The sequence below is a fragment of the Protopterus annectens genome, chromosome 9.part0 (assembly GCF_019279795.1).
Source record: "Protopterus annectens isolate FY-2018-M chromosome 9.part0, PAN1.0, whole genome shotgun sequence".
Lineage (NCBI taxonomy): Eukaryota > Metazoa > Chordata > Ceratodontiformes > Protopteridae > Protopterus > Protopterus annectens.
In genome coordinates, this window is record NC_056743.1 from 1,913,402,009 (window position 1) to 1,913,423,797 (window position 21,789).

The 21,789-nt window shown below is 43.0% G+C and overlaps 1 protein-coding gene across 1 annotated transcript in view; it reads left to right on the plus strand.

Annotated features, from left to right (window-relative positions):
- Positions 1-21,789, plus strand: part of GPR108 (G protein-coupled receptor 108) — a 1,998,409-nt gene that overhangs the window by 1,487,778 nt on the left and 488,842 nt on the right. The window contains exon 13 of the mRNA XM_044082382.1: positions 15,620-15,669. Within this exon, the coding sequence (XP_043938317.1) occupies positions 15,620-15,669 (50 nt within the window). The remainder of the gene's footprint in view (positions 1-15,619; positions 15,670-21,789) is intronic.

The following is a 21,789-nucleotide window of genomic DNA, read 5'->3' on the forward strand; positions in this document are numbered from 1 at the left end:
CAGCTATTATAAATGTTCATTCAACCCGGGGGAAAAAGGCCCCCCCCCCCACCAATCTAACAATCCAAGATTTTTCTTTTTTATTCAAAATGTTGTGCCAACCCGCTTTAAAATTCTTGTTGCCAACAACTTTGTCTATAACAACAAATTTAAATTATGCAGTTGGATGTTTTGTAGCATGTTTATACAAAGCTATCATTAAACATTTAGTTCTAATGTTACTAAAATGTTCAGAAGTACGTAATCTGATAGGTCTAGAAGTCTGACCCACGTAAAATGCGGAACATGTACATATAACTAAATTACCCAATCTGTACTGCAGTTGGCAAATATATTAATGTTAAACATGAGAGAAATATTTTTACTAGTAAATTCCTTAGTTTTGCATATGTGCCTACAGAATGAACAGTGACCACATGGAAAACATTCCACCATCCAGTGTCCCCTGAATGGTGTTAGTAGATGGTGTCTTATGTTTATATAACCCTAGAAATACAGTAGTTGATAGAAGAGAGAAGCTTCCAAGTGGTCCCTGCAGACTAAATAGGATCCTGGACTTACTCAAGGTTCTTTTTAGTTCCAAAGGAAACGGGACTGGAGACCTTTACTGGATCTCAGCAGATTGAACAAATCTGTAACAAAGACAAAGTCAGTACTTCCTTTTCTGGGAAAAGACAATTGGATGTGCTCTCTAGACTTCCAGGATGTGTACTACCACATAAAAATGGGCAAGCCTTTCAGGAGTCCTCTGCGCTTTCAGCTGTGAGCCAGTCACTACCAGTTTCGAGTTCTGCCCTTTCGTCTCACTACAGCCCCCAGAGTGTTCAGCAAATGTATGGCAGTAGTTACGGCTCACCTGAGACGTTTAGGATTCTGAGTGTTTCCGTATCTAGATGACTGTCTCCTAACCGCCACCACCAAGTATCTACTAACAGAAGCAAGAGACACCACACTGAGACTTTATTCTCGTTTAAGGATCACAATAAACTATGAAAAATCTGCCTTATTGCCATCTCAACATATAGTTTTTATAGATGCAGATTTAGACACCACAAAAATTATGGTAAAGCTTCCCCCAGAAAGAGTGCAAGCACTTCGGCGACAGGTTGTAGAACTTTTCAAAAGAAGATTCAGGCAAGGACAATTTTAAAAGTACTAGGCATCAGGGCAGCAGCGATAAACGTAATTCTGTTAGCGCGGCTGCACATGAGAATTCTACAGTGGTTGCTGTTAACTCAGTGGCCCATGCAGGAACTTCCAATGTCACACAAAATCTTGCAGAAGGATCTTCGTTGTTGGCCTCACTCCAATCAAGTGAGTTTAGGTCGACCCTTTGTTCTTCCACAACCGCTACCCACAGTGACCACGGATGCTTCCCAGATTGGGGGGGGGCATTATCAGGGAAGGACAGTCCAAGGCACTTGGCAGGATCACAAGGCCCAGTTGCACATCAGTGTCCTAGAGATGAGACTTGTGCTTCTTGCATTGCAGGCATTTTAAGACTCTCTTCCGCTAGGAACAATTGTGATCCAAACGGACAATATGTCACTCGTATGGTATGTAAACAAACAAGCAGGAACCAGATCTTACCCCCTATGTCGAGAGGCCCTGAGAGTATGGCAGTGGGCATCCTCCTCCCAATGTTTTCTGGTAGCAACATACATCCGGTAAAATCCAGTGTGATAGCAGACAAATTCAACAAGACAATACTGATGCCTTATGAGTGGTCCCTGAAACAAGACAGCGGAAATTATTTTCCGAAAATGGGGCCAGGCTTGCTGCGACCTTTTTGCCATGTCCATGAACACCAAATGCAGCAACTACTTAGCCCTTATCCCCCCTCCAGGGGAGTCCCCAAGGGATGCACTTTTACATGATTATCACTCAGGTCTTATCTGTGCCTTTCTTCCTTTGTCATTGACACCCAAAGTTCTTCAGAAAGCCAGCACATTCGGAATGACCTTGATACTCATCACCCCATACTGGCCTTGTCACATCTGGTTCCCCTTTCTGTGGCCTCACCTTCAGAAGGAGCTCTGGACTCTGGACCCAGTTCCGGATCTTCTGACTCACATGTCAGGAATGCTCCATCCATCTCTTCAAACCCTCAAGTTGACAGCATGGCTGCTCTGATTCCAAACATAGCCAGGCTACCTGACCTTTCACATTCAGTGCAACATATCCTGATTTCTTCTCACAAAGCTTCTACGACAAAATTATATTTCAGCAAATGGAAAAGATTTTCCTCCTGGGTTTTGGAGAATCATATTGACCCTTTCTCTGCACCTATACCCTCCATACTGGAATTCTTAGCAAAGCTTTTTCAAGAGGGGGCAGCTGCAGCTACTATTCGAGTTCAATTAGCAGCAATCTCAGTTTTCATTTTGGAGAAGGAAGTCCGAATATTTTTCCCCATAGACTTTGCAAAGCTTTCTTGAGAGGTACTAGCCTGTTAAAACCGCCCATTAAACCACCTGTACCCCCATGGGGCCTACATTTTATATTATCCCGTATAATTCTTTCCCCCTTTGAGTCTGCATCACCCTGTGACCTAAAGTTCTTAACCTGGAAGGTGATTTTCTTAGTAGCTATCTCTTCAGCCAGGAGAGTTTTGGAGCTACAAGCATTGTCCATCAAACCTCTTTATATACTATTCCATAAGGACAGAGTCTCACTTTGTACAAACCCATCCTTTCTACTAAAAGTGCCCTCAGAATCAAACTTAAACCAGTCCATAAACTTACCAGTTTTTTCCCCAAGTATGGCAATAAGGCAGAATGTGTTACACCAAATAGATGTACACAATTACGTTTCGACTTACACAGAACAAAGGACTTTAGAAAGACTGACCAACTGTTTGTATCCTTTTTAGACTGCAAGAAAGGTGCTCCAGTAGCTAAAACCACTCTATCCAGATGGTTGTCAGATTGCATTACATTCACCTACCAGTCTGTAAACAACTTCCAGGCAAAGTAAGAGCTCATTCTACCAGGGCTATTTCTATCTCTTCTGCCTTTCGGGCAAAACTGCCAATTGATACCATTTGCGCTGCAGCAACATGGGCAAGGCCTCATACCTTTATCACTTATTACAAAGTGGATTTGCCTCCAGGGACAGGGCCCCTTTTGGGTCCACTGTCCTGAAGAATATTCTCCCGTGAGCCACCCGCGAAAGATGGTGCAAGGGACACTATCCCACCAGTACAGAATGAAGGTGAGACAGGACAACATCACATAAAGAAGTTACGTACTCACCATAATGTACCATGTGAGTTGTCCATCTTGCCTTCATTCTTGCATCCCACCCTCCTGCCCACAGCCTTTGGCTCCTGGAGGATCAAGAGGTTACTATTTGCCATCTAATATTCTCTGACCCTCATCTTGGCTTGTAAAATAATAAAAAGTCTTTTATATGGGCATATTAGTATACCAGCAAACAAGATCTGGGGAATTCCCTATAGCATTATGGGATAGGGAGCAAGCCATGAGCTAGTTGGAGACCTCAAGATTTTGTAAACGGCCAAGTCGGAACCGAGGATCAGTTCCGAACCCACCAGTACAGAATGAAGGCGAGATGGACAACTCACATGGAATGTCATGGTGAGTACATACCTTCTTTTTGTAATGTAATTTCCTGTTTAGGAAAGCTAGTTTTAAGTTGGTAGTTTTTATTTTAACGGAGTGCCATGAGCACTTTTAAATGGGAGCACCCCTTTTTAACTTGGTAGTTTTTATTTTAACGGAGTGCCATGAGCACTTTTAAATGGGAGCACCCCTTTTTAACTTGGTAGTTTTTATTTTAACGGAGTGCCATGAGAACTTTTAAATGGGAGCACCCCTTTTTAACTTGGTAGTTTTTATTTTAACGGAGTACCATGAGCACTTTTAAATGGGAGCACCCCTTTTTAACTTGGTAGTTTTTATTTTAACGGAGTGCCATGAGCACTTTTAAATGGGAGCACCCCTTTTTAACTTGGTAGTTTTTATTTTAACGGAGTGCCATGAGCACTTTTAAATGGGAGCACCCTTTTAACTTGGTAGTTTTATTTTAACGGAGTGCCATGAGCACTTTTAAATGGGAGCACCCTTTTAACTTGGTAGTTTTATTTTAACGGAGTGCCATGAGCACTTTTAAATGGGAGCTCCTTTTTTAACTTGGTAGTTTTATTTTAGCAGTGCCATGAGCACTTTTAAATGGGAGCACCTCTTTTTAACTTGGTAGTTTTATTTTAACGGAGTGCCATGAGCACTTTTAAATGGGAGCACCCTTTTAACTTGGTAGTTTTATTTTAACGGAGTGCCATCAGCACTTTTAAATGGGAGCACCCTTTTAACTTGGTAGTTTTATTTTAACAGAGTGCCATCAGCACTTTTAAATGGGAGCACCCTTTTAACTTGGTAGTTTTATTTTAACGGAGTGCCATGAGCACTTTTAAACGGGAGCACCCTTTTTAACTTGGTAGTTTTATTTTAACGGAGTGCCATGAGCACTTTTAAATGGGAGCACCCTTTTAACTTGGTAGTTTTATTTTAATGGAGTGCCATGAGCACCTTTAAACGGAGCACCCTTTTTAACTTGGTAGTTTTTATTTTAACGGAGTGCCATGAGCACTTTTAAATGGGAGCACCCTTTTTAACATGGTAGTTTTTATTTTAACGGAGTGCCATGAGCACTTTTAAATGGGAGCACCCTTTTAACTTGGTAGTTTTATTTTAACGGAGTGCCATGAGCACTTTTAAATGGGAGCACCCTTTTAACTTGGTAGTTTTATTTTAACGGAGTGCCATGAGCACTTTTAAATGGGAGCACCCCTTTTTAACTTGGTAGTTTTTATTTTAACGGAGTGCCATGAGCACTTTTAAATGGGAGCACCCCTTTTTAACTTGGTAGTTTTTATTTTAACGGAGTGCCATGAGCACTTTTAAATGGGAGCACCTCTTTTTAACTTGGTAGTTTTTATTTTAACGGAGTGCCATGAGCACTTTTAAATGGGAGCACCCCTTTTTAACTTGGTAGTTTTTATTTTAACGGAGTGCCATGAGCACTTTTAAATGGGAGCACCCCTTTTTAACTTGGTAGTTTTTATTTTAACGGAGTGCCATCAGCACTTTTAAATGGGAGCACCCCTTTTTAACTTGGTAGTTTTTATTTTAACGGAGTGCCATGAGCACTTTTAAACGGGAGCACCCCTTTTTAACTTGTTAGTTTTTATTTTAACGGAGTGCCATGAGCACTTTTAAATGGGAGCACCCCTTTTTAACTTGGTAGTTTTTATTTTAATGGAGTGCCATGAGCACCTTTAAACGGGAGCACCCCTTTTTAACTTGGTAGTTTTTATTTTAACGGAGTGCCATGAGCACTTTTAAATGGGAGCACCCCTTTTTAACTTGGTAGTTTTTATTTTAACGGAGTGCCATGAGCACTTTTAAATGGGAGCACCCCTTTTTAACTTGGTAGTTTTTATTTTAGCAGTGCCATGAGCACTTTTAAACGGGAGCACCCCTTTTTAACTTGGTAGTTTTTATTTTAACGGAGTGCCATGAGCACTTTTAAATGGGAGCACCCCTTTTTAACTTGGTAGTTTTTATTTTAATGGAGTGCCATGAGCACCTTTAAACGGGAGCACCCCTTTTTAACTTGGTAGTTTTTATTTTAACGGAATGCCATGAGCACTTTTAAATGGGAGCACCCCTTTTTAACTTGGTAGTTTTTATTTTAATGGAGTGCCATGAGCACCTTTAAATGGGAGCTCCCCTTTTTCCTCTCAGTTTTAAAAGTTGTTTAGGGTAGTTGAAAACCATTGTTCTGTGGAGAAATTATGTTTATATTAATTTTTGTTGCTGCCAAAGTGCATTAGTGTTTTTACTGTGTTTTTAGTGAGGAAAAACTGGACTTATACAAATTTTATTTTATAGGCGTATGCTTCTTGATTTCCCCAGGAAAGAGGCACCAGTTCTGTCTTGACCATGGAACAAACTACCAGTTCCATGGTTGGTCCTTCTTCCTGCCACAAAAAGAAAAAGTTAGGCAAACTACATTTTCTATGACAGCTGGCTAGCAATTTACATCAGCCACAGGTGGGTGACTGCCTTGGGCATAGCTGGTTGCTCAGACCACTCATCCTTCACACATGATTGCCATGGCTAAGGGTTGACCAAGTCCTCTGCAACTGTTAATGTCCTCTCAGTGCACAAGGGAGATGCATTCTTGTCGGTCCTGGCAGAGGGAAAAGGGGAGGCTTCCCTGCTTAGTTAGAATGCTGTGCCCATCCCTGGGGTAGCTGATGCCATTAATAACACTGCTAGCCCCATTTTTCCTGAGGAAAAGAAGCAGAAAACTAAACGTATATCTACTCTACTTCAAATTTCTCTAAACAGGAGCAGTTTACTGGGTGTGGCCCAGGATTTAATTCAGGGTATTGATCCTTCTTATAAGGGGGTTTCTGGTGAGTGAGAGAGACAGAGAGAGCGAGTGAGAGGGGGTAGGGGTGGGGGAGTGGGACTGACTCTGAATCTGGGCAGGAAAATGAAGGAGTATGGATAGGGTTTTCTCCTCAGATTTCTGATTCACATCAGAGGAGAGTTCAATTTCTGTTTCTCCTGTGGGGTTCTTTCTCTAAGATTATTTCCAGAATAATGTGCCAATGTTATAGTGGGAGAACACTGAGGATTCTCAGCCCCTCTGAAAATACTTTGAGCTGTTACAGAAGGGTGTTTTCAGAACCTTCACCCATTCCTCCAGCTCTGTCAGCTTTAGAGGATGTGTATGTCACTGCCTGCAATTTTCTTTACAGTAAGCCTGCTTACCCTTAAAAAGGTATGTAGAATGTATAACGTTTTTCAGTCTTTTAAGTATCTGTACACTCATCCCAAAGTCGACCTTGGAGCTACAGTTTGTTAATCCTACCGCTGTTAACTTTTGGTTAATTGCAGTCCTACTCTTTCTGACAAGGATGGTAGACATTATTGATAAGTATGGAAAAAGCATTTGCTTCTGCTAGTTTGATTTTCAGACTTTTGGACTGTTAGGCTCTTATATTAAAGTTTATTATAATTGTGAACGTATGTGGAATGTTTTATCTGCAGTTTCTTCTTGTGAGGAAAAATCCACTTTAAATGGTTTAATTTCTTCCATTTTACAAGTCAGCACTCCTTGTTTACAGAGTGTGTGTGTGTGTGTTACTTTTACTGTTACTGTTTTGAGGAGGTTTCCCTGGTTGTATTCTCAAACCTCCCACATGAAATGAAATTTTAAATTCACCTTTGGATAGAGATTTAGATTTTCTTCCCTTTGCTGCTGAGGTTATCAAAAAGTGTAACAAGAGGAGTAAGCTTACACAAAGAATGTCTAATTTTTTCAGCCCTCCTTTTCCAAACTTTGTAAGGGGATTCTGTAATTGGTTGTAGAATTTTGCCAAGAAGCAAAATAGTCTCAGCAGTATGCTGGTAAACAGATATTTAAGAAGAAATGTAAGGGGAGGGGGGGGGGGCTTGAAAATGAATTTAGGAACCCCCTCAAACCAAGAATAGTCCAACAGGTCAGAATGAGTATTTTAAGGGTCCTTGTTCCCCCTCCCACCCTGGTAGTCCATTTTCCCTTCCAGAAAGTCTGAATCTCCACCTTTCTATTTGGCAACAGATAGTTTCAAGCAAATGGGTTCTGAAAATCGTTCAAGGTTACAGACTGCAGGGTAATTCCTCATCTAACAGACTAGACTCTTTTATTTTCCTCTGACCTTCAGCACATGTTGTCTCACGGAGTGATAGAGTCAGTTCCTCCTTCCCAGGTTGGCAAAGGTTTTTATTCAAGGATGTTTTAGTGCCAAAGAAGGAAAATGCTTGGAAACCTCTTTAGGATCTTTCTTTTTTTCCTAAACCATTTTACCCTTTCTTCATCATTTAAGTTTCCAGATAAAACTATATTAAAAATTAGAAGATGCTTATCACTACACCCTTATTCATCACAACTTCAGGCATTTTTTTAAGGCTTTGTGTGTTTGGATCACATTATCAGTTCTCTGCCTTACCCTTTCGACTATCCGCTACACCAAGGGCATTCCCTAAGTCTTTAGTTCTGGTTATAGCTCATTACATGCTACAGTATATTCTCATTTGTCTGTATCCTTATCTTTGCAGTCATTTCCAGTGCCAGGAATCTCTCACTCGGGTCAGCTATTACAGAATCTGGGATTCCAAGAGAATATTCAAAAGTCCGTTTTGGCTGCTTCACACAGGATTGTGTTCCTGAGGTGTCGGCTAAACACCTCATTTCAAAGACCTAAATAGATCTATATCTAGATCTGTTTCTAAGGTTTTCCACTCAGAAATGGGTCACTATGATGGAATACCTCAGGAATTTGGTTGTCATGGCATCTTTGATTCTCATGATACTCCTGGCAAGACTCCACATGAAAAAGATACAATGGTATCTGAAGTCTGCTTGATCCCAACACCAACATCATTTGTTTTTTCAAATGCCAATGCTGAGGTTTGTCAAAAGGGAAGTCACTTGGTAAAGACAGCAAATATAATTAAATCAAGATCTCCACTTCTCCCTCCCTATTACCAAGCAGCTAGTCACCACAAACACCTCGGACTTTGCTTGCAGAGGAGACTCAGGGGAGGACAAGTGTCTGGTCTGTAAGATACCAAGCACAGATGCAAGCACATAAATATAAAAAAGATGCTTGCCCTGATCAAGGCATGCAATTCTGTGAATCACCTTTGGTCCCACAGGACCTCATCAAGTTGTTACAGACAATGCTGCAGTCAAGTGATACATGAACAAACAATGGGCTCCAGGTCATTCCCTCTTTACAAGGTTAGGCATGTTAGCTTGGGATATAGCTTCACAGCATAATCTCTCTGTACAGGCATCATACTTTACATCAAAGCAAAATTGTGCACCAGACAAGCTGACCAGGACAGGGGCAGACCCTCACAAATGGAAGCTAGATCAGGGGGTCTTCCAAGATTTAATTCATTTGTGGGGAATTCTGAAGTAGACCTTTTTGCCTCCTTGGTGAACAATCAGCTGGCAAGGTTCTGCTCCAAGACTCTCTGCAAGATGGCCTGGAAGATAGTTGCCTATTCTTTCCCTTGGACAGAAATGTTCCTTTATGCTTCTCCATCAATTCCACTGATAGCCATAGTACTTTTGAAGATTCAGCAGAAATCCCCCAAGGTCATTGTGGTGACTCCCTTCTAGTCTGTGTAACAGTGGTTCTCCCTTCTTTTGGAAATGGCCAGGGGTAATTACCACACACTTCGTCACAGAATGGATCTACATACACAATATCGGGGGTGTTTGATACACCTCGACCCAATGAACTTCAGTTGACTGCCTGGATGTTGGGGTCTTAATTCCCTTTAGGCACCTGCTTACTGAAGATGTGCAGCAGGCACAAACGGAGACAAGAAAGCTTGCTGCTAGAAAGTCATATATATATATATATATATTGCCTTTTTTAGTTGAGGCCAACATAACCAGCAACCATTCAGGGCTAGTTGTTTCCTGGTTATAGAATATTTGTTTGTGCTGTTTTCCTATGCCTTTCTTACTGCTTCATCAAGGTTCATTTATCAATTTATCAGCCATTTCAGCATGTCTGCTTATGGATCCTCCTCTTTTAATGTATTCTTATGTCAAAATGTTTTTGAAAGGTGGTTTGCATAAGAGGCTTCCAAGAAAACCAGTGACCCTCCTTGGGATCTTAATTTTGTGTTAGAGAACACTTGCTGTACTTGAAACAGATAACCTGGCTGACACAAGGTTCTTAACATGGAAGACAGTTTTACTGATTGCCCTGACCGCTGCAAGAAGGGTATTGGAGATGGAAGCTCTTATGGCAAGCCAGTCCTCTCTCACTTCCACCAGGGCAAGGTTTCTTTGATAGTTGATCTTTCGTTTATGCCTGAAGTGGTATCCAAGTTCACTTTAAGTCAAACTATCCATCTTCTCATTTTCTATCTTGAACCTAAAATGAGGGAGGAAGGACCCTCCGTACCTTGCATGTCCATATTACAACTCTGGTGCTATGTTAACAGAACAAAGTCTTTCAGATCTTTGGATTAGCTGCTCATTTCTTGTGAAGGTAAGAAGGGAAAGCCTTTGTCAAAGCAGACTATTTCCAAATGGTTGTCTAAGGCTATTACCTTTTGGTGTACTCACCATAACAAAGCTATTCCCTGCAGAGTCAGGCCCACTCTACTAGGACCTTGATCTATAGACAAAGCTATTCCCTGCAGAGTCAGGGCCTCTCTACTAGGACCTTGATCTATAGACAAAGCTATTCCCTGCAGAGTCAGGGCCTCTCTACTAGGACCTTGATCTATAGACAAAGCTATTCCCTGCAGAGTCGGGGCCTCTCTACTAGGACCTTGATCTATAGATAAAGGTATTCCCTGCAGAGTCAGGCCCTCTCTACTATGACCTTGATCTATAGACAAAGCTATTCCCTGCAGAGTCAGGCCCTCTCTACTAGGACCTTGATCTATAGACAAAGGTATTCCCTGCAGAGTCAGGCCCTCTCTCCTAGGACCTTGATCTATAGACAAAGCTGTTCCCTGCAGAATCAGGGGCTCTCTACTAGGACCGTGATCTGTAGACAAAGCTATTCCCTGCAGAGTCAGGGCCCTCTCTACTAGGACCTTGTTCTATAGACAAAGCTATTCCCAGCAGAGTCAAGCCTGCTCTACTAGGACCTCGATCTATAGACAAAGCTGTTCCCTGCAGAGTTGGTCTCTCTACTAGGACCTTGATCTGTAGACAAAGCTGTTCCCTGCAGAGTCAGGGCCTCTCTACTAGGACCTTGATCTGTAGACAAAGCTATTCCCTGCAGAGTCAGGGCCCTCTCTACTAGGACCTTGATCTATAGACAAAGCTGTTCCCCTGCAGAGTCAGGCCCGCTCTACTAGGACCTTGATCTATAGACAAAGCTGTTCCCCTGCAGAGTCAGGCCTACTCTACTAGAACCTTGATCTGTAGACAAAGCTGTTCCCTGCAGAGTCAGGCCCACTCTACTAGGACCTTGATCTATAGACAAAGCTATTCCCTGCAGAGTCAGGGCCTCTCTACTAGGACCTTGATCTATAGACAAAGGTATTCCCTGCAGAGTCAGGCCCTCTCTACTAGGACCTTGATCTATAGACAAAGCTGTGCCCTGCAGAGTCAGGTCCTCTCTACTAGGACCTTGTTCTATAGACAAAGCTTTTCCCAGCAGAGTCAAGCCCGCTCTACTAGGACCTTGATCTATAGACAAAGCTGTTGCCTGCAGCGTCAGGGACTCTCTACTAGGACCTTGCTCTATAGACAAAGCTATTCCCTGCAGAGTCGGGCCTGCTCTACTAGGACCTTGATCTGTAGACAAAGCTGTTCCCTGCAGAGTCAGGCCCACTCTACTAGGACCTTGATCTATAGACAAAGCTGTTCCCTGCAGACTCAGGCCCTCTCTACTAGGACCTTCCCTGCAGAGTCAGGACCCTCTCTACTAGGACCTTCCCTGCAGCGTCAGGGCCCTCTCTACTAGGACCTTCCCTGCAGAGTCAGGGCCCTCTCTACTAGGACCTTTCCTGCAGAGTCAGGGCCCTCTCTACTAGGACCTTCCTTGCAGAGTCCGGGCCTGCTGTACTAGGACCTTCCCTGCAGAGTCCGGGCCTGCTGTACTAGGACCTTCCCTGCAGAGCCAGGGCCTGCTGTACTAGGACCTTCCCTGCAGAGTCAAGGCCCGCTGTACTAGGACCTTCCTTGCAGAGTCAGGGCCCTCGCTACTAGGACCTTGATCTGTAGACAAAGCTATTCCCTGCAGAGTCAGGACTTCTCTACTAGGACCTTGATCTGTAGCTTTTTGGAAAGGATGGATTTTAGAAGTATTCTGTAACAACATGGTTCTCTGTACATAATGTCACAAAATGATCAAATTGATTCCTTCTCCAGGTCCATACCAGGTGTTGCTAGGACCATTCTCCATGGGCTCTTGGACTCTTCTCCTTTCATATCCCAAATGTAGTAAGCTAGGTTAATCTACCCATATAGCTAAGGCTACTATAGTAGGGATCAATATGACGAAACTCGTACAGCTGTGTACCATAACAGTAAATGTTTGAATAATCACTGCTGCAGTGTGTGTGTGTGTGTGTGTGTGTGTGTGTGTGTGTGTGTGTGTGTGTGTGTGTGTGTGTAAATAATATGTATACATATATATATATATATATATATATATATATATATATATATATAAACACACACACACGTTCATAGGTAGATACTAGGCTATCAGCCCAAGCACCTATGTAAGCCTAGCCAACAAGGTTCCCTGGCTTACGCCACCTAAGAAAGTTATTGCCCTGTGCCACTGTCGAGCAGAGACACAGAAGTGATCCCCAAAGTGTATTTCCTATTTCCCATCCACTTATCAAGATTTTTCTTGAAGAGTGCTAATGAAGAACTTTGCTTGACATAGATGGGTAGCCTGTTCCAGAGTATGGGAGGTCTCTGGGACAGGAATCTATCCCTCCAGCATGTCCTCTTCTTTGTGGTGACAAGGTTTAGGTCCCTAGAGCATGTAGCTCAGAGGGATTGGGATTTCTTTAGGTGTAGCATGTCCAGCAGCTCTGGGTTTGACATAGCTTTATATGTTAGGCAGAGATCACCTCGGACTAGGCGATATGCTACGGAGTAAAGCTGGAGTTTTTTGAGATGGTCAGTGTAGGGCATTTGTTTGAGGCCAGTAATCTTCTTTGTGAGGTACTTATGTGGCCTTTCCAGCTGCTGCAGATGTCTTGTGAGGTACATTCCAAAAGGGGCATTGTACTCTATAATGGGTCTAATGAGCGTCCAGTAGAGGGGAACAATGACCTCTTTTTTTTCCTGGATGAGAACTCTTTTATGATGAGGTGTGCCACGTAGAAGGACTTCCTGACTACTGTGGCGATGTGACTATCAAAGGAGAGACTACTGTCCACCTGGGTCCCAAGGTCTCTTATCACACATTCGGTGTTAAGCAGTTTGCTGCCTATGTGGTAGTTCATGGTAATGAGGTTTTACCAAAGGGGATGACACTGCACTGTTCGGCATTGAGCTTGAAGCCATGGCTCTGACACCAGGCATCTGTCTCAGCGAGGCCCTTCTGTAGGATGTCCACATCATTTGGGACTTGACTATGGCTCCTAGTTTGCAGTAATCTGCGAACTTCTTTAGCCAGAGGCCTTATGCGGTAGCCTGTACTTCAGAGAAGTAAATACCAAACAGGAGAGGTCTCAGGACTGAACCCTGTGGTACTCCACTTGTCACTGGTTTGAGGTCAGATTTGGAGTCTGCAACTTTTACAGTGTGGGTTCTGTCAGTGAGCCAGTTGTCAACCCATCTTGTGACGTAGGGATTTATACCTAGTTTAGTGAGTTTAGCTATAATTCCAGAATGGGGGATGGTGTTGAAAGCCTTGGCGAGGTCAAGATAGGCTGTGTGAACCACCTTACCCTCATCTACGGCTTTGGTGACTGCCGCAAAGAAGTCGATCAGGTTAAGGAGGCATGATCTGCCTTTCACAAACCCGAATTGGCTGGGATCCAGAATTTGGAGGTTACCAATGTCTTTGTTTATGAGTTCTATGATGATGCGTTCCATGGCCTTGCAGACCAGGCTCTGTCAGGCTAATAGGGCGATAGATCCCGGGATCAGTGGTGGCTCCCCCTTTGTGGAGTGGGATAACTATTGCTTTGCGCCATTCAGTGGGCACAAAGCCTGATGGGAGGCTATTATTGAACATGGTGCTTAAGTGTGGAGCCAGAACGTTCTGATGTTCGTGTAAAACGCAGCCTGGGATGCTGTGTTTTTGGCTTTAGAGAGTGCAGCTTTTACCTGCGTAGTTGTGATTACAGGGACTCTGCATTCTTTCTGTATAGATATGGGCCCTTTAGGGGGTGAGGGGGAGTAAAGTTAGCACTGAACCTATCTGCCAGGATGTTGTCAATATCAGTTGGTTCTGTAATTTTCATGCCATTGTGCTATAACTCAGAGCAGATCTGGGTGTTGCCATTGAGATTCTTGACATAGCTATAGAATGCTTTGTGGTTGTCCTTAGAATTAGTGACTATTCTGTTTTCGTAGCTAGCTTTGGAGGATCTTATAAGGGATCTCAGCTTCTTACTGAGGCTGACCAGGGAGCTCCTCCACTCATGGGATTTTACTCTCTTTTGCAACAGTTTCTTCCTTCTGTTGTACAGTTTGTGTATGGCAGGGGACCATCAGATTGGCTTCCTTTTTTGGAGGATAGCGTCTTGGTTCCGTTTGGGATAAGCACGATCCATGCACTCGTGTAAGTGCTTATGGAGTGCATTTGTGTAGGATTCAGCAGTTGTAACCGTATTGTCCATCTGCATGGGTGTCATGAAGTTCACCACTTCTGTCTGAAGTTGGCTTTGGAGAATTTTTTTACCATGGTTTCCTTAATGGAGGGTGGGGGCGGGATGTGGATATCAAGGGTGATTAGCTTATGGTTGGATCGGTCCAACGAGGAGTTGACTTCAGGTGTGCAACACCGGTCACTCATGTTAGTAATGACTAGGTCTAGGATATTGTTGCCCCTGGTGGGGGTGTGGATAAGTTGATCCAGGGCATTGGAGTTTATGAATTCCAGAAAGCGTTGAGCTAAGGAGTTGGTACACGAGTAGTTTTTCCAGTTAATGGTGGGGTAGTTGAAGTCGCTTATTATTAGGGTGTTTGGTTGAACCCTAATATTTTCCAGTATATCAAGAAAAGAGGAGTGGGAATCCTGGGGCGTGATGGGGGATCTGTAGCAAGCTACAATTTGGATTGCAGTTTTGCCCAGAGTTAGTTGCACTTGGATAACCTCGGGTGCATTATGCTGAGCAACTAGCCTGGAGGTGTGGATATCCTTAATGAATATGAGCACACCTTCACCTTTGGTGTTTTGGTCCAGGTTACACAGCCGAAAAGTGTCGTATGAGTTATATCCTGGTAGTGCAGTGGTGCTCCCTGGAGCCTTGAACCAGGTCTCAGTCACTGCACAGATATCGATGTTCTCCATTTTAAGGAGTGCCTTGAGTGAGTGCATTTTGAGATTTAGACTTCTAGCATTGAGTAGCATTACCCTCAATTTTTGCTTGCCTGTTCCTGTTATGGTGGTGAACTTGTCATTTAAATCTTGCCTAAAAAAGACAAGAGCCTTAGCCAGTATCCGGAATCCCAAGGGTGACAGGTGCAGGACATCTGTGGCAAAGCATCGTGGTCTGTCAACCATGTCATCCCAAGCAGACATGACACACATGCACACACATATTTATATATTTTTTCTTTTTTTACTTCTAGGTCTGCCATCTCATGCCTCAGCCTCCCTCTGTCATTTGGCATGAAAGCTTTTTGGGACTGTGGTAGGTGTCCTGAAACTTTGGAAGCTGGCTGGTTGCTATATCCTTGGCAGAATAAAACCCATATAGCTTAGGCTGTTGCAGCAGTGATTATTTGAGCATTTGTACTTTCTATTGGTTAAAGCTGTTTAACATCTCTACTTTCTATTGGTTAAAGCCATTTAACATCTGTACTTTCTATTGGATAAAACCGTTTAAGATAATGTTCTCATTCATCTTTCCTTATTTTACAGCTGCTATGAACCTGGCTAAACTGAAGCTCTTCAGACATTATTACGTGATGGTAAGTGTGATCATAGTTACAGTGGCAGTATTGTGAAAAGTTGACTAATGCAGAAATTTCAGCTGTGAGCAACTGTGCACTAGAGAGAAAGGTTATGTTAGTGGAGATGTTAAATGTAGTGAGAATAAACAGCTCAAGTGGAAATGGTGCTTAATGGGTTAGTTCATGTATGACAGGATTCCCACTAGAAGAAGTTTGAATTGTAGAGACTCATTATGTAGAAGGAAATGTGAAAATACTCTGGCAGATGATTTAAGCATAAACCTTATGGATCCTCATGAGTGGAAAGAAAATGTGTCATTCTGTGATCACCTTTGTAGTATTAATAATGTAAGATAAGTATCCTGCCAAAGATGCCATGCTTCCTACCACTATAACAAAGCTGGACACCTTCCTTTTGTGCCACATGTCTGAAGTAAACCCAAAGCACATGAGAGCTAAGCAGACATAAAATCCTTAGAACTTCCTTGCCCACAGCCTGAATAGTGAACCTGTGGTGTCAGCCGTGTAGCCAGTGGTAATTTTAGATGTTCTTCGTGTTTCACTGTTGCAGTCATTACATTTGGGTAATCTGCTGGCAGGTTGCCCTCAGTCGGCCTGAATTCCAAAGTCTTGGGTCCTGCGTCGGTTGCTGTCTCCTCTTCCATGACGTCAGGGGTATAAAACAAGCAGCCAATGCCATTTTCTTTAGTCTTTCTTGCCTCACGGTGCCCGAAGCAGAAGCATTTTGCAAGTGCCGGTTGGCCCACTCCTGAAATATTCGAGTTTGAGTTTCAGAACCGAAGTCTTCACTAAAGCTAAATACCCTGTTGGGGAAACTTTTTTTCTTGCTCCATACCGATGTCAGAAAAAGTAAATAATTGTTTTACTTGTGGAAAGCAAATACCTCATAATAATTTCCATTTATACTGTATTCCTTGCCTAGGCCCTGATCACAATGGGCTTGGCTGTCGGTTTTGTGCTAGATTTAACCAACGTACTATTAAGCATTGGTATACTTTTGCCTCATAGTATTTTGGAAACAGATTTAACTACCCAGAAATGTCGTTAGATAGCAATCCGACTACCGGAGTACATAAAAAATGCAAAGAAAAGGACAGAGACAGACAGTCGAGGTCCAAAACCAATGACGGAGCTTCTCCTAAGCTGTTCACCGGTACTCAGTGAGGTGCTTTTGCAGCCCCTGATACCCGCTACGTTCAAGTCGCAGGCCCCTACCGAGACCCATGTGAAGTCCGGCATGCCATGAGATACTCAAAGTATTGGACCCACGGATGTATCTCCCTTGGATGGGTCCGGAGCTGCTGAGCAGGCAGCAGCTTCTGAGGGTGTATTCAGGCCTCAACATTTTTATATCAAACCGACGACAGCTGCAAAACCAAAGACAAAAGCAACTTCTAAAACTAAAAAAATGATGCATGAGCAACATGCACAGGCCTCTATGCCTAAAAAACAGATGATCAAAATGGCTGAAGACCTTATTACATTGATCAGGGGTACCCATCTCCCTCCAGAGAAGAGGCCTAGGCAAGACACTGACTATGACTCTTCAGATCAGGTTTCTATTTCTTCTGATTCCTCCTCTGATCAGGAATTATCTTTACCTCCCTAAAAGGATTCTGATGCAGAGGAGTGTATACCATCTGCATCACCTCCTGAGGATTATTCATTTGGAGAAACCTTGCATACTTTGAGGGAGCATTTTCACTGGGTGAGTCAAGATTTCTCAGAATTAAAAAAGAGGCTCAGGGATTTCCTTCTTCTCCCTCACCACAGGCCTTTAACCATACCCCCTGTTTTAGAAATTGTGGATGATGTGTTTTCGGAGTCAAGCTGGACCCTGACTCCTTACCTCCGGCTCCCAGCAAGCCTGACAGATATTACAGGGTCCCTGACTCTCACAAATTTTTATTTAGAAACCCTGCTGCTGATCCTGAAACTATTTCACAGGGTCCAAAGGGAGTTAAAAAAAATCCTACCCCCTCTGTCAGAGATTCAAGGGCACTGGATAGATGGGGAAAAAAGGTTTATACATCTGCAACCTTGGCAATTAGGGCCTTAAACTGCCAGTTTCATATGCTCAAGTATCAACAACATATTATGGGATTGCTGAAACAGAAAATGATGTTGATTTCTGAATGTGCAGAAAATAAATAATTGCAGGAATTATTGCATGCAGCTGAACAGGTTGAAAAGCATACTTTGCAATGTGGTTTTGATTCCTTAGAGGCCTCCTGCAGGGCCGCAGTTACTGGATCTGTGATTAGGAGAAATGCCTGCCTAAAAGAGCAAAATTTGCCTGATCATGTTAAAGTTAAATTACTGGATGCACCTTTGCAGCATGATACTCTGTTTGGTATTAAGTCAGAAGAGGTTTTAAAGAAAATGGAAGACAAAGCTAAGTCTATGCAAACTGTAAAAGACTTCTTACAAGTGCAGCCACCAAGATTCAGTAGACACTGGCCTACAAAAAATTGGTCCTTTCCTGTGTCAGACAGAGCTCAAAGGGGCAAATCCTGACACCCTAAGGTTTCCAGATAACCAGGCACAAGATTCATACAGGTCAAAGCAATGGGGTGCTTCTACCTCCAAATCTGGAGGAGATAAAGCGCAAACCTACAGAAAACAGTCCAATGACTTCCCTCTGCCTTCACCAAGCACTTACCTTTTGGCAGCACCCTTAGGGGGAAAATTTGCACTTTTTGCTCAAAATTGGCAGTTAATAACCCAGGACAAATGGGTGCTAAACATAGTATTACAGGGATACAGATTCAATTTCCATACTCTGCCAATGGCAAACGGTTGGCCAGATCTGCCAGAAAATCAATAGGCAGAGACACAGAAACATGTTACGTCCCTCATGGATATGGGGGCCATTCAGCCAGTACCAGAACAGGAAAAAGGACAAGGTTTTTACTCAAGACTGTTCTAGGTACCCAGAAAGGACAAGGCCTGGTGGCCAATACTGGATTTATCGATTTTGAACACATACCTGGACATTCCAAAATTCAGAATGCTGACTTTGCAGCAGCTTATGCCCATGCTGAGCAAGAATGCTTGGCTGGTGACATTAGACCTAAAAGAGGCATACCTGCATGTCCCAATCAGGCAATCATGCAGAAGATACCTCAGATTCAAGGCTGGCGTAATGCATTATCAATTCTCTGCACTGCCCTTTGGCTTATCTACTGCGCCCAGGGTCTTTACAAAGTGCCTGGCACCAGTAATTGCATTCTGCAGACAAAGAGGAATTCAAATATATCCTTACTTGGATGGCTGTCTCATTCAAGCAGAGAACAAGGACATTCTTCTTCAACACCTGGCATTTGTGAAAAGGCTGCTAACATGACTAGGGTACACAATAAACAAAAAGAAATCACAACTGGTACCCTCTCAAAAGATAACATTCCTGGGTGCAAGCTTGAATACAACTGCCCAGATGGCTTACCTCACGCCAGACAAACAAAGGCAACTGACTACTTACTTCAAACTGATGGCAGCAAAAACCCAGTTATCTGCCAGACAAATTCTGCAGGCTTTGGGCTTCATGGCATCCTGCATCCTACTGATTCCATATACAAGACTGCATATGAGGAAACTTCAATGGTACCTAAAAAGTTTATGGAGTCAACATTGTCACAGTCTGGAAACAGTGTGTCCTCTCAACAACAGGAGTTTCTATGGTGGGCAAAGGCATGTCACCAAAACATGGGATGGGCCTTCACTCTACCCCCTGCTAGCCAAACCTTAACAGCAGATGCATCAGATTATGCCTATAGACCCCACATGGCAGGAAGATGCATTCAGGACATATGGACCCCAAAACAAATGCATCTACATATCAAACAAAAAGAGATGCTAGCTGTTCAAAATGCCCTGACAGCATTCAAGGACTTACTTCATCCAGGACAATACTGATAAAGATGGACAACACCACAGTCATGTGATATATAAACAAGCAGGGAGGCACGCACTCATACCCCCTTTGCAGATTAGCCATGGCACTGTGGGACATAGCTTTTACTTACCAAATACATCTTCAAGCTCAATTCCTGCCAGGAAAACAAAATACTCTGGCAGACGATTTAAGCATAAACCTTATGCATCCTCATGAGTGGAAACTAGATCCACAAGTCTTCAGCATGATAGCAAAGAAATGGGGGAGCCGAGACATAGATCTGTTTGCCTCTCCTGAAAATTGTCAGTTGAAAAGATTCTGCACAAGGACTTATCACAGACAAGCATGGAAAGTGGATGCCCTGTCCTTCAGTTGGAAAAACCTATCAGTTTACGCCTTTCCTCCTCTGCCTCTTCTTCCCAAGGTCCTACTAAAAGTCAGACAAGAGAAACCAAAGATGATACTAATTGCCCCGGACTGGCCCTACCAATACTGGTACCCAATCCTAAGGAACTTGTCTCAATACCCAGCTTGGACCTTACCTCAAAGACCTCAACTACTGTCCCAGCAAAACAATCAGATCATGCACAATCAACTCCAGACACTGAACCTGGCAGCATGGCTGATCATGTAGTTATACAAACAACACTTGTCAGTAAAGCTGTGATGGATGTCATTTTGGAAGCCAGAAGGCCTAGTACTACAAAATCTTATGCTGATAAATGGAAGAGATTCTGTGCTTGGAATCAAGCACAAGGAACTGATACAGCAGAACCAAATATTCCTCAGATATTACAATACTTGACTGAGATGCTTGACAAAGGCCTATCTTTCTCATCAATTAAAATCCATTCCTCTGCCATTTTGGCTCATTACGATACAGAGCCACCAATCCTTTCTCATCCTTTACTAAAGCAGTATCTTAGAGGAGCCAAAAATTTAAGGCCTCCTAGAAGATCACCAATACATGCATGGGACCTCAATTGTGCGTTGGAAAAGCTCACCCTGCCTCCATTTGAACCAGCTACTATCGCTGATATAAAGTTAGCATGGAAAACAGCTCTGCTACTAGCAATTACTTCAGCAAGAAGAGTCTCAGAGCTACAGGCCCTCATGGCTGTGGAGCCTTTTATCATATTTTACCCAGACAGGGTGTCTCTGATGACAAATCCAACATTTATGCCTAAGGTGGTTTCCAGTGTGGCTCTTAACCAAACTATTCATCTGCCAACCTTTTATCTAAATCCACAGAACAAGGGGGAGAGAATTCTGCATTCCTTGGACGTACACAGACAGCTAAGATTCTACTTGAGCAGGACTAAAGCTCTAAGAAAAACTGAGCAATTACTAGTGTCATATGCTGCAGGATCAGAAGGAAAGGCTATTTCAAAGCAGACTATTTCAAAATGGATAAGCCACTGCATTCGATTCTGCTACTTACACCATGGCAAACCTGTGCCCAAGGGCATTAGGTCCTATTCCACCAAAGCTGCAGCTACTTCAGCAGCCTTTCTCAGAGGAGTACCAACCAAAGACATTCTGGAGGCTGCTACTTGGAGTTCTGTTCACACCTTTACAAAGCATTATCATTTGCCTCTCTACTGTATGTCCAGGGCAGGCTTTGCCACTGCAGTTCTGCAGGGCCTTATAGCCGCACCTAATGCTGTTTAGCTCCAGCCTCCCGACCATAGCTTTGGGATGCTACCCAAATGTAATGACTGCAACAGTGAAACACGAAGAACATAGTACAGTTGTGTACACTTACCATAAATGTAGATGTTCGAGTGTATTCACTGTTGCAGTCCAGGTTACCTGCCCACCACCCCCCTTTCATTCTGGAGTTTATCTTTCCTTCTCTATCTTCTACAACCTATGTGGTGTATTTGCTTGTAGATGAAGGTAAAGTTTATGTTGATGCATGTATATATAGTTTTTATATATATATTTTTTTTGCTACCTTTTTGGGGGCACCTGACATCTGGGACAAGAAAAACTAAAGAAAATGGCATTGGCTACTTGTTTTTTATACCCCTGACGACCTGACGTCATAGAAGAGGAAACAGCAACTGATGCAGGACCCAAGACTTTGGAATTCAGGCCAACTGAGGGCAGCCTGCCAGCAGATTACCCAAATGTAATGACTGCAACAGTAAATTCACTCGAACATCTACATTTATGGTAAGTGTACACAACTGTACTTTGCCTTTCGCAGGTAGGTGTCT